The following is a 12363-nucleotide window of genomic DNA, read 5'->3' on the forward strand; positions in this document are numbered from 1 at the left end:
TGTACTTTGTGCCTTGTTTTTTTTTTCAAGGTTCTTTGCAGGTGGATCCTAAGTGTCAAAAAGAATTATCGAAAGAATGTAGCCTACCACAATTGGCGGCACGCCTTTAACACAGCCCAGTGCATGTTTGCTGCATTAAAGTCAGGTAAAATTCAGGTAGGTGCCACTCCCTTTTCTCAAAGCTCGAGGTCATACCTCTGACTCGTTTCATTTTTAATGCCAAGGTGACTTCCTGAAAGAGGCATGCTAGATAGCTCAGTGGACAGAGTGCTGGACCAGGAGTCAGGAAGACCCACATTCAAATCCAACCTCAGACACTTAGTTGTGCGGCCTTGGGCAAGTCACTTTACCTCTGTTTCCCTCTGGAGAGGGAAATGGCAAACCCCTCCAGTATCCTTGCCAAGAAAATCCCACGGACGGTAGTAGAATGATATGATGCAGAAACTAGTTTCCTAAAAATGAGGATTAGTCCGTTCCACACACTTCCCAAGATCATAAAAGCCCTCAAATTCATGCCTGAAGAGGTGGAATTGAAGAACTAGGATGCTTGAACTGGAGAAGGCTGGAGGGAACATGATCGCCTTCCTCAAAGGTTCCAGGGCTGATATTTGGAAGAGGGATTACACTTGTTCTGCTTGGTCCCCGAGGCCAGAACCATAGACTCACTCACTGTTCAGAAAACCTCCTAACAATGAGAGCTCTCCAAAACTGGAGGCGGAAGTGATGGGTTCCCCTACTGTGGGCGTCTTAAGGCCGAGTCTAGGCACCTCCCTATTATGTGTGTTGACAAGTGCAAGTTGGACTAGGTGCCCTGACATCCCTTCCAAATTCAAGAAGCCAGGCTTCTCTTAAGTTCTGTTGTTGAAGGAAGGACAGCATGGCAGCATTTAACCTCATTGTAGCTGCCCTTTCTGTGGATCTCTGATTTCCCCCGTTTAGGTGTCCTCTCCCCCAGAGCAGATCAATCATGGCCCATGTAAACTACCTTTCCAAAAAGGGCCTGCTTTCACGCAGAGCGACAATTAGCAATAGAGAGCAATATTGGTGGTGATGTAGGAAAAAGTGATGCATCTTCCCCTCCTTTATTCTCGACACACAATGGGTCAGGGACATCAGTCTGGAAATTGAGAGATCTGGACTCAAGTCCTGGCCCCATCCCCAACTAAGTCTGTGCCTTTGGACACGTTCATTCACCTTTCTGAGCTCCAGCCTCCTTGTCTATAAAATGCAGGGAGAGGATTAAATCCTATGTCTTCCTGGACAAGTTCAGAATTCTGAATTGAAAACAAATGAGTTGGCTTTTATCATCACTGAATAAGAAGCTCAAGTTTTAAAAGTCAGATTTGGCATTATAAAATTTCATAGAGATAGAAAGAAAGGAAGAAGGATTGAGTTGTTGTATAGCTGGTTGTATACCAGGTAGATCTATTACATTTTAAGTGGTGGGCTGTATTCATGGGAAATCCATCGGTGGGACTCAAGAGCTAGGAAATGAGTAGTGGGGGCGTTTTCCCAATTGGGCTTTCAACCCTTGGGACTCTACGAGAGTTTGACTGTAACATATGGCGGAGTTTGAGTGTCACCATCTGGTGGTGTTCTATCTCTGAGAATCTAGACCTACCAGGATGAGGACACAATGGAGTAAGCCACACCAGAGAATAGCCGGTGCTCATATTACCATGAAAGCGGTAATATAGTATACTGCACTGATATCACCACTCACTCACTGATGCCCAAAGCATCATTCGTTTCTCATAATGAACAGCCTGCCCTATACCGGAGACATCCCCCTGAGCTCTGAAGTCTATGCTTCCCTGATTCCCAAAGATGACAAGCCTCTTGTATTACCTTCCTGGTTTCCTACATGAAGCCTGTTGGATAAAAATACAATAAAATAAGTGAATATTCCATATTCTGTTGAATAGAAGAAGGCTAAGGAATCCTACCATCTGGCCAAAGGAGCAGGTAAAGATGACTAATCAGAGAACTTTCCAAGAGGACGTAGCCATACTAGGAATGCTTCAAGACTAGTTACTTCCCCGACTAAAATACAAATGTATCTTGGGTGCTGGTAGCTTCAGCGGAATTGATTCATCCAGCTCAGTCAGTTTAGGGCTATGTTGGCGAGGATGTGGTGCGTGTGCCCCAGCGGCATGGAGGGGGCTGCTTGTTCCCCCTCTGCACTGTGCTTGAGGACATTTTTTGCATGCCCTGCCCCTCTGTCCAGCAGACCAACATGAGCACTTCCTCCCTCTGCTCTCTGGGGTGATGCAGGGGGCTCACAGGTGACTTAAAGGTGCAGTTTGGGCACACAGTCTCAAAAAGGTTCACCATTGCTGGTCTGGAGTCTGATTCCAGGCTGTGACAGGGCATTTTGGTCTTTTTTCAGAGTTGTATTTACCATTGTTTAAATAAATTTTACCCAGGGAAAATAAAGGAATAATAGAAATTGAGAGACCACTTTTACATGCATGTATATTTATATACATGCATATACCTACATGTTTAGATAGATTTTACTCAAGAAAAATAAATAGTAGAACTAGAGAAATCACATTTACATATATGCATCTTTATGTATGTACTCTGCACATGTACATATGTGTATGCATATATTTGGGTATCTTTTGTTAAAAGTCTGAAAGTTACTCTCTCTCTAGTTTCATAGGCTTCTGGTTTCCACTGGCTAGATCTTACTAGAGGGATTGGTTTCCAAAATCCCATATAAAATGTCACAGCAATGGTTTTCCTTCTCTAGTTTCTAGCCAGAGTCATACAAAGTGTCCTCATTTAAGATATTGGGGGTTATTAACGTAGGGAGGAGCTATCAAAGCTTATTAGGGGCTAAAATTCCAAAAGATCAAACTTGAATTCCCCCCTCCCCAGAAACAGCGCGTGAGGGTCCCTCTAGATTTAAATCCGAGGGGATCGTTTTGTTGATTTTTCTTGTGTAAAATCTGCTTAGGCCTAGCAAGGTCTCTGAAAAAGGTGCAAGATTGTCAGCTCCCCAGCATCCTTCCAGATAAAAGGAAAGCAAAATGGCAGATTTCACAAAGCCATCTCTTTTCCTTCATTTTATGTCTTTGGATGGTCAGGTTAATGTCCAAAGGAGGCTCTAGCGCCGAGTCTACACCGGCTCCATTCTGCGGGGATTGGAGGTGAAGGCCGGCAGCAAGTGGTGTAGGTCTGTCTAGCCCACCGCTGACTCGTGGAGGCCAGGTTTGTTGTCTAAAATGCCCACAACATAAGGTGAAAGGCAGGGATGTTCCTAGGGATGCCGGTCATGCCTTTCAATAAAGGCTGCTAAGAAGGCTGAACCGTGTCTGATTCATTTGAGCCTGAAGTCAGTTTTACAATGTTCCAGCCATAACAAGGTGCTCAGTGGCCAAAATGATGGGCAAGTAGCTGAGATACTGAGGACACGTCAGAAATGGATCCACGATGACCCACAAGACCTCGTCGGATCCCATAATTCTCTGACTGATGTGCCCCGCACTCATGTTTCTTCCTCTGTGTGCGTCTCCATTCCATGTATGCAAAGAACTGGCTGACCGACCTGGAGATCCTGGCCTTGCTGATCGCTGCTCTGAGCCATGACCTGGATCACAGAGGGGTGAACAACTCGTATATACAGAGGTAAGTGCGTCTCCCGAAGTTCTGCTGCTAAATGATATCTGCCTACCATCCGTCCAATAAACACTTAGTACGCCCCTCCGGTGTTCCAGGCACTGTACTGGGGATACAGTGAATAAAAAGAAAGGGAAACCCTGCCTTCAAGGAGCTTCCAATCTAATGAGTATTTGCTTGACCTGAAATATCAACACAGCCACCGAGTCACTTAGACCATGGAGTTTAAATCCTCCATTTTACAGATGAAGGTACTGAGGCAAGAGAGTGACTTGGGGCACAGCTGGGATCGGAACCCTAGTCTTTGGTCTGATGAGGCATCTAGAGGGCTGGTCTTGGAGCCAAAAAGACATGGGTTCAGATCCTGTCTCTGACACTTACTATCCCTGAGCCTCAGTTTCTTCATCTGTAAAATGAGAATACCAGTAGCATTTATCTCACTGAGTAATTGTGAAGATCAAGTGGGTAGAGTGCCTTGGAAACCTTAATACGCTACATAAATGTTGGCTATTATAATTATTATACTCCTTAAGGAGAGGAGTGATGATGACGACGATAATGTCATCAAATAGGTAAGAATGAGATCATCCTTGTTGTTCACTTATTTCCATCATGTCCATTTCTTTGGGACCCCATTTGGGGTTTTCTTGACGAAGATTCTGGAGTGGCTTGCCGTTTCCAACTCTTGACAGAGGAGGAAATGGAGGCAAACAAGATTAGTGACTTTGCTGGGGTCACGCAGCTAGTAAGTGTCTGAGGCTGGGTCTGAACTCGGGTCTTCTCGCCTCCATCCACTGTGCTAGCTAGCTGCCAACGTCATTATAACTCTCCTTCAGAGAGTACTCTGAAGTTTACCGGGCATTTTAATTATTTTATTTAATTCGAACCCAAGAACAACTCTGTCAAGTAGATACCACAGATCGTATCATTTCCATTTTACAGATGAGAAGACCGAGCCTCAGCAAAGGTAGCGGACTCTCCTAGGGTTGTTTTATTTGGGGGTATTGGTATCACAGAACAGGCACTTGATGCATGACTGTTCATTGATGCCTTTTGTCACACCACTAGCAAGTGGAGTTAGAGACAGGGCGGCTGGGTGGCTCGGCCTTTCCGCCCTTCTGTCTTAGAGTCATTACCGAGACAGAAAAGAAAGTTTGGGGAAAAAAAGTATTACTATTACCTTCCGTCTACACGTCCCTTTAATGTAATGTTTGCGCGGTGCTCTCCATATATTAGCTCCTCTGATCCTCCCCACAGTCTTGTGTAGTAGGTGTTATTGTTATGCCCGCTTTGCAGGTGAGGAAACTGAGTCTGGGAAGTTCAGTGACTCACCCAAAGTCACACAACTAGGCAAGATCTGAGGCAGGATTCGAATCTAAGTTCCTTGACTCCAAGTCCAACACTCTCATCCACGCGCTTTCTTCCCCCACTTAGAACAGAAGAAAGCTCCTTAAGGGCAGGAACTGTCTTGCTCACTTGCTTATTTTTTTAGTGTGTTTCCCGGGCTTCACTCCCTCCCTGGAATACAGTAAGCACTTAATAATTGCTCACTTTATCTATCTTATGTAAAGCTGCTTTACCTATCTAGATAAATGGAACAATGACTTGGATTTCTAATTTTCCCCTGTTGGCATAACTAATAAGTTGTCTAAGAGGCAGTGTGTTATAGCAAACAGAATATTAAACTGGAGGCACAGGAAGAACTGAATTCGAATCCTGCCTTGATCTCCTTCAGGCTCTTCTCTGACACGGGCAACCTACCCTGAGCCTTGGTTTCCTCCTCAGCCAAGGGGAAACCACTACCTTGTGACGTGGGCTTGTCCTGAGGCTTAAGTGTGATGCTTAATGTAACGCTGCGAGGAAACTTGGAAGGGTTGTTTAATCATCGGGTACCAGAGTGGTTAGAGCGCCAGGCCTGGGGTCAGGAAGACCTAAGTTCAAATCCTGCCCCAGACACTTCCTAGCTGTGTGACCCTGGGCAAGTCACTTCACCCTGTTTGCCTCGGTTTCCTCATCTATTGAATGAGTGGAGAAGAAAATGGCCAACCACTCCCAAACAGGGTCATGAAGAGCCGCCCGTGGCTTTAAAGACCGAACCCCAACAATAAGTTGTTGCTTTCGCACAGATTTAAGACAAAGCAGGAGGAAGTGGGATTTTTACCTGGAAGCGCTCCGCCGTCCCCCCTGACCACAGCCTCCCGACGGCACGCCTTCGTGGCCGCCTTCTCCCCGCACTCAGCGTTACTCCGGATTCTTGGGGCCAGGCCCAGGCCGTGCTGACTGCTCGACAGCTGATTCTAAGCCCTCGCTGGTGGCGGGCAAAGCGGACGTGCTAGAGCCCCGCTTCCTGTAGGTAGATCCCAGAGGAAGACTGCCAGGAGAAGGGAAGCGAGAGCCGGCGCTGTCTGTCCAGGCTCGTTACCCAAACGGCCATCGACGTGGCTGGATAAAGAAGTGTTCCAGCGGCCCGGTGACGTCTGAACAGAGGCCTGGCGGGGCCTAGTCCTGAGAAAGAGCCGAGCGGCAGAGGCGGAGCTTTGGGGGCCTCCTTGGCTGGGCCCAGGTGCTTCCTCGGGGCGCCTGGGGTCTCTGGCCTCACGGGGAGTGAGAAAGAACGAGGGGGTACCGGCAAAAAGTGTCTCACCGCTCTCATGCCATTGATCCGCCTGGCCAGCCGCCGTGGTCCCCGTCAGAGAAGGTGGGGAGCACCTGCCCAGAGGGGTCCAATCGCGGCATAACCCCCGTCACAGCCACCAGAGGGCGTTTAACTGGCCTTAGACTAGAGCCGTTTGGTCATTTATTTATTTACTTTTGCTGTTTATTTAAAAATCCTTGTCTCAGAAGACATCTGGGGAGACGTCATCTCCACTTGAGAAACTTGAGAAAATGTCCTGGGAAAAAAGACAGTAATGGCAGATCCTCCCTCCACAGCCACCGGGACGCAGGCAGCGTAGCTCCAGCGGGACCTTTGTCTTTCCTTTTTTTAAAGGCCTCGAGCATTTCCAGGGATTTTCTGCTTTCCAAATCCCTGTGGCTAGACAAGTCGCAGGGGCAGCTAGAAGGACTCAAAGGTTTCCAGGGATGGTTCTCTTTTTGGTATTCTTTGTACGTGAGGGCAACTGGGTGGTCCAATGGAGGGAGTGCTGGGACTGGAGTCAGGAAGACCGGAGTTCAATCCTTCCTCAGATACTTAATTTGTAGTATGACCCTGGGCAAGTCACTTAACCTCTGCCTCAGTTTCTTCAACTATAAACAGGGTATAAAAATTCGAAGATAAGAAGGTTTATTTGATCCTAGTGGCAGTAGGAATCCACTGAAGATTCTTTAACAAGGGGAGGATGCGGCTAGAGCTGTACTTTAAGATGATTATTTTGGCAGCAATTGAAAGGGATGCATGAAAAAGGGGAGATGCCCATTAAGAGACTCTTTCAAAGGTGATTACTTTAGGATATTGCCATTATTGTAGAATCCATTCAGTGCACATTGAATACATCTGTCGTAACACAGAGTTTTGGTTTTGGTTTTTTCATCTTACTGGAGACACATGTTGGGGACAGTCTCTTCCCCACAATCTTTCTTTTTCCTCATGGGGGAAAGAGCTATTATAAGAGATGACTTTGATTTTAAGGGGGGGGTGTTGATTTTTAAGAATAGGAGATTCTGGGGACAGCAGGCTAGCTCAGTGGATTGAGAGCCAGGCCTAGAGAGGGGAGGTCCTGGGTTCAAATCCGGCCTCAGACACTTCCCAGCTGGGTGACCCTGGGCAGGTCACTTAACCCTATCCCTTTCTGCCTTGGAACCAATACACAGTATTGGTTCTAAGACAGAAGGTAAGGGTTTAAAAAGAAAAAAAAAGAGTAGGAGATTCTGTAGGCAAAAGGATGAAGGATAAATCTCCACTGGGGAAAGCTAATAAGGTCTTTGTGACCCCAAAGAAAAGTTTCCACATCACTTAGACTCCCGCCTTTTGTGTAGTCGGGAGGTTCTGGCTATTCTCAAGCCTCAGCGTCTCAGGGTCTCATGGTAGAATAAGAGGCATTGTGACACGGTGGATGAGAAGAACCAGTACAAAGTGGACCCAGGATCCCCCCCGACTCTGACCTATCCTGCTTGTGTGGCCCCGGGGAGATCACTTCAGCCAATGGTGTCAAGCTCAAATAACGGGCCACACATCGACTTCAGAGGTCCCAAATGAGCCCTCTCTGTGCTGCATTTTCTTTTCGATTGAATCATTTCCCAATTACATTTTATTCTGATTTGGGCTGCATTTTGAGTTGGTGACCCCAACTCTGGCCAGCTCGCTGAGCCCCTGAACGGAAGAGAAAGCTCGGACCTCCGCTGGCAGCGGGCCGTTCTCCACCTGACCGTTAGGGCCCCAGTTCTGATCCGGCCCTCTCCTCGCCGCTCCCTCAGCCCTTGGCTCCGAGCCCTGTGCACGGGGGATGCAGTTCTCTTCTCAAAGAGCTCAGGCTCTCCTGGGAGAGAGGAGGATGCTAGGGATGAAGGCAGCCACAGGGACAAGAATCACACCAGTAAATGGCTGACCTTTGTTTAAAGGCTTCATGAAGATCTGCAAAACCCTTTACATATGTTATTTCATATATAAAATCTAGATTCTGGAAACTCTGGATTCTAATCCTACGTGGCTTATTTATAAGCTGTGTGCCGCAGGGCAAAGCACTGAACCCATTTGAACCTCAGTTTTCTTATCTGCCAAATAGGAATTATGATATTATCTTCACAGGGTTGGTTGGGAAACCAACTTGGGAAATCTTCAAGCGCTATAAAATGTGAGCTTTATTGTTTTTCTTATCCCTCCCCTTTTAGCAGGGGAGAAAGCCCCCCCTCAGAGGAGTCCGGTGAGTTTCCCAGAGTCTCACAGCTAGTAAGTTTCAGGGTTAGGATTTGAACCCAAGACTAACTTTCTCCTATTGCCCTACCCAGCTAAGCATGATGCTTCTAGTATGCTAAATGGGATTAGCATACATGAAATAAGAGGAACAAAAAAAAAAATATATATATATATATATATTCTATTCTTCTATTTATATATAATACATATTCTTACATAGAGACTCTTCATGACCCCATTTGGGTTTTTCTTGGCAGAGATACTCTGGCTCATTTTACAGGCGAGGAACTGAGGCAAACAGGATTAAGTGATTTGCCCAGGGTCACCCAGTTAGTAAGTGTCTGAAGCCAGACTTGAACTCACAAAGATGAGACTCCATGCCCAGCACTCAATCCACTGTACTACCTAGCTGTCCCCTATTCTTATATGTAAGAATATGTCATATAGGGGGCAGCTGGGTGGTTCAGTGGATTGAGAGCCTGGCCCAGAGACGGGAGGTCCTGGGTTCAAATCTGGCCTCAGACACTTCCCAGCTGTGTGACCCTGGGCAAGTCACTTGACCCTCATTGCCTACCCTGACCACCCTTCTGCCTTGGAGCCAATACACAGTATTGATTCTAAGATGGAAGGTGAGGGTTTAAAAAAATTTTTTTAGGAATATATCATGTAGTCTTCATTTATATAATCCTGTGTAAGAATAGATCTATATACAAGATAATATATCCTACATTATATGTACATTTAAAAATATAGACTGTATATAACATGTAATCATTTAATCTATACGAATATATTACATATGAGAATATATGCCTATATTCTTGTGGTGTTCCTCTTGTTTCGTGCATCCAGCATTATATATGGAGAACTAGACAGACAGACAGACAGATAGACAGATAGATATATAGATAGATAGATAGGTAGATAGATAGATGGATGGATGGATGGATGGATGGATGGATGGATGGATGGATGGACAAACACATATTTAAGTGCAGAATTATGTGGCTGGGAAAGAGAATGAGAGGGACTCTGGATCAAGGGAAGAGTATCTTTCCTTCAGTTAAAAAAGACTTGCGTTCTGACACCTAAGAGTGTGGCCCTGGATAACTTTTTTAACCTCTCTGGGCCTCAGTTTCTTTGTCTGTAAAATGGGAATGATAATTATGCCTCACAGAGTTCTTGTAAGAAAAGTGCCTGCAGCATTGCAGTCTCTCCTTGGGAGTGAGAAATGAGAAGTCAGATAAAGGGGATTCTGCCAGTGGAAAAGGAGTCCCAGTGGACAGAGTAGAAGACAGTTGAAGGGGGAGGAGGAGAGGAGGCTGGGAAAGAGTGGGCATTCTTGGATTGAGGGTCCAGGACACAATCCTGAGGGGTTACAGGGAGGGAGGAGGAACAAGGCCTGTAGTCAAGGAGAACAAAAACAAAGGACATATTGGGATGGGAAGAAGAACAGAACCACATTGTGAAAACTTGGCAGGGGGACAGACAGCAAGATGGGGATAGGGCTTTGCTATTGGAAATAAGATCTTATTTATTTTTACAAGCATTAATTCTATTTCCCTCTCACTGCCCCTCTCCAAGAACAATTTTTTTAAAAGAAAGAAATAAAAACCTGCATACCAAATATACATAGTCCAGCAAAACAAATTCCAACATCGGTCATGTCTGAAAATAGGTGTCTCTCTGTCTCTTTCTGTCTCTGTCAGTCTGTCTGTCTCTCCCTCTCCCTCTTTCTCCCTCTCTCTCTTTCCCTCTCTGTTTCTGTCTCTCCCTCCCTCCCTTTCTCTCTCTGTCTCTGTCTCCCTGTCCTATGTCTCTGTCTCTTTCTCCATCTCTCCCTCTCTCTGTCTCTGTTTCTATCTCTCGATCTCTGCCTCTCTGTCTCTCTGACTCTCTCTCAAATATTCAAATTCAGCACCTCACTGGAAGGAGAAAGGGTGCAATGTTTCATCTTGATCCTCTAGACTCATGCTTTATTACTGCATTGATTAGAGGGCTTACAAAACCTTTGAAGGATGATTTTCTTTACGATCTTATCATCGTGTAAATTGTTCTCCTGTTTCTGCCCACTTTACTCTATATCAGTTCATAGAGTCCTTCTCAATTTCCTCTGAACTTGTCCCTTTCATCATTTCTTATTTACATAGTTATTATTCCTATTTTACAGATAGGAAAACTGAGGCCTAGAGAGGTTAAATGAATTGTCCAGGGTCACACTGTTGAGTATCAGAAGCAGGATTCAAACTCAGGCCTTTTTTAACTGCAGGAAAGATACTCTTCTCTTGATCTAGGGCTCCTCTCATTCTCTTTCCTAACTCCCATATGACTAATATTCCCTTGATTAAAAAACCATAATTTGTTTAGTGTTCAATTGATGCTTCCCCCCAACACCAGTTTCCTTTCCAGTTTTTGGTGACTACAAAAAGAAACACTATAAATATTCTTGTACATATGAGTCTTTTTCCTCTTCCTTTTATCTCTTTGGGGCATAGACTTGGTAATGGTTTAGTTGGGTCAAATAAAATGCATAGTTTAATAATTTTGGAAGTATGGTTCCAAATCAGTTTATATAATGACTGAACTAAACCACAATTCCACCAATAATGAACCAGTATACCTGTTTTCCTACAGCCTCTCCAAAAGTCAGTCAATCAATTAAGCACCCACTATGTACCAGGCACTGTGCTGAACACATTTTCCTTTCCCTCCTTTGTCATCTTTGCCAGTCCAACAAGGTGTGAGTTGGAAACTCAAAACTGCTTTAATTTAATAATTAATTAATCTCATTATTAGTGGGGCAGCTAGGTGACACAGTGATGGAGTGCAGGACCCAGAGTCATTAAGGCTCATCTTCATAAGTTCAAATCCAGCCTCAGATACTAGCCTTTTGACCCTGGGCAAGTCACTTAACGTGTTCAGCCTCAATTTCCTTATCTGTAAATGAGCTAGAGAAGGAAATGAAAAACCACTCCAGGGTCTTTGCCAAGAAAACCTCAAATGAGGCTCGAGAATGAGACGTGACTGAAATAACTGAACAACAACAAAAGTTGGAGCAGTGAATTGTTTCGACCATTTTGGAGGGCAATTTGGAACCACACCAAAAATGGTGACTAAAATGCCGGGACCCTTTGACTCAGAGATCCCACTGCTAGGCATACATCTCAGAGAGGCCAAAGATATACACCAAAATATTTGTACTGGAACGTTTTGTGATAGAAAGAATTCAAATCAAGTAAGATGACCATAGGATGGGGGAATAACTAAAAAGGTCATGTAATATGAATGCTGTAAGATTCAAGGCAGATTTAGCATATAGAGAAGCATGGAAAGACTTAATTGAACTGATGCAGAGTGAAACAAGTAAAACTACAGCAACATTAATGGAACAAACTATAATGAAAAAAAGGAGACGATGCTAATTATGAAGGCCAAGGTTGGGCTGAGAAAAAAAATAAGGAAAGGTGCCTCCTGCTCTCTTCTCTGCAGAGTGCAGGACTTTGAATGTGGAACATTGAATGTGCCATTAGACTGTATGCTAGTTGATTTTCCTGAACTTCCTTTTATTCTTCTTTTAAATAATTCTTTGTTGTAAATAACAGCTCATTTGGAAGACGAGGAAAGATATATTTAAAATGCTAAAAACAAGATAATAAAAAATTTAATTATAATTAAAGCATTTCTTTTTCAAATCAAAATCAACTATACAACTCTATAAAACATTCTTTGCAGAAAATATGTCTGAATAATTGGAAAATTATTAATTAATCATTAATAATTTAAAATGATACTATTTTCTAAATTAATTTACTTATTCAGTGCCATACTGGTCAAAGGATCATTTTGTAGAGCTAGAAAAAAAATAACAAAATCCATATGGAGGC

At 44.4% G+C, this 12363-nt stretch overlaps 1 protein-coding gene across 1 annotated transcript in view; it reads left to right on the forward strand.

Annotated features, from left to right (window-relative positions):
* PDE5A (phosphodiesterase 5A) overlaps positions 1–12363 on the forward strand; it is a 161956-nt gene that overhangs the window by 132111 nt on the left and 17482 nt on the right. Inside the window, exons 13-14 of the mRNA XM_044680023.1 lie at positions 31–156; positions 3542–3636. Of these exons, the coding sequence (XP_044535958.1) occupies positions 31–156; positions 3542–3636 (221 nt within the window). The remainder of the gene's footprint in view (positions 1–30; positions 157–3541; positions 3637–12363) is intronic.

This window comes from Gracilinanus agilis, chromosome 6 (genome assembly GCF_016433145.1).
Source record: "Gracilinanus agilis isolate LMUSP501 chromosome 6, AgileGrace, whole genome shotgun sequence".
Classification (NCBI taxonomy): domain Eukaryota; kingdom Metazoa; phylum Chordata; class Mammalia; order Didelphimorphia; family Didelphidae; genus Gracilinanus; species Gracilinanus agilis.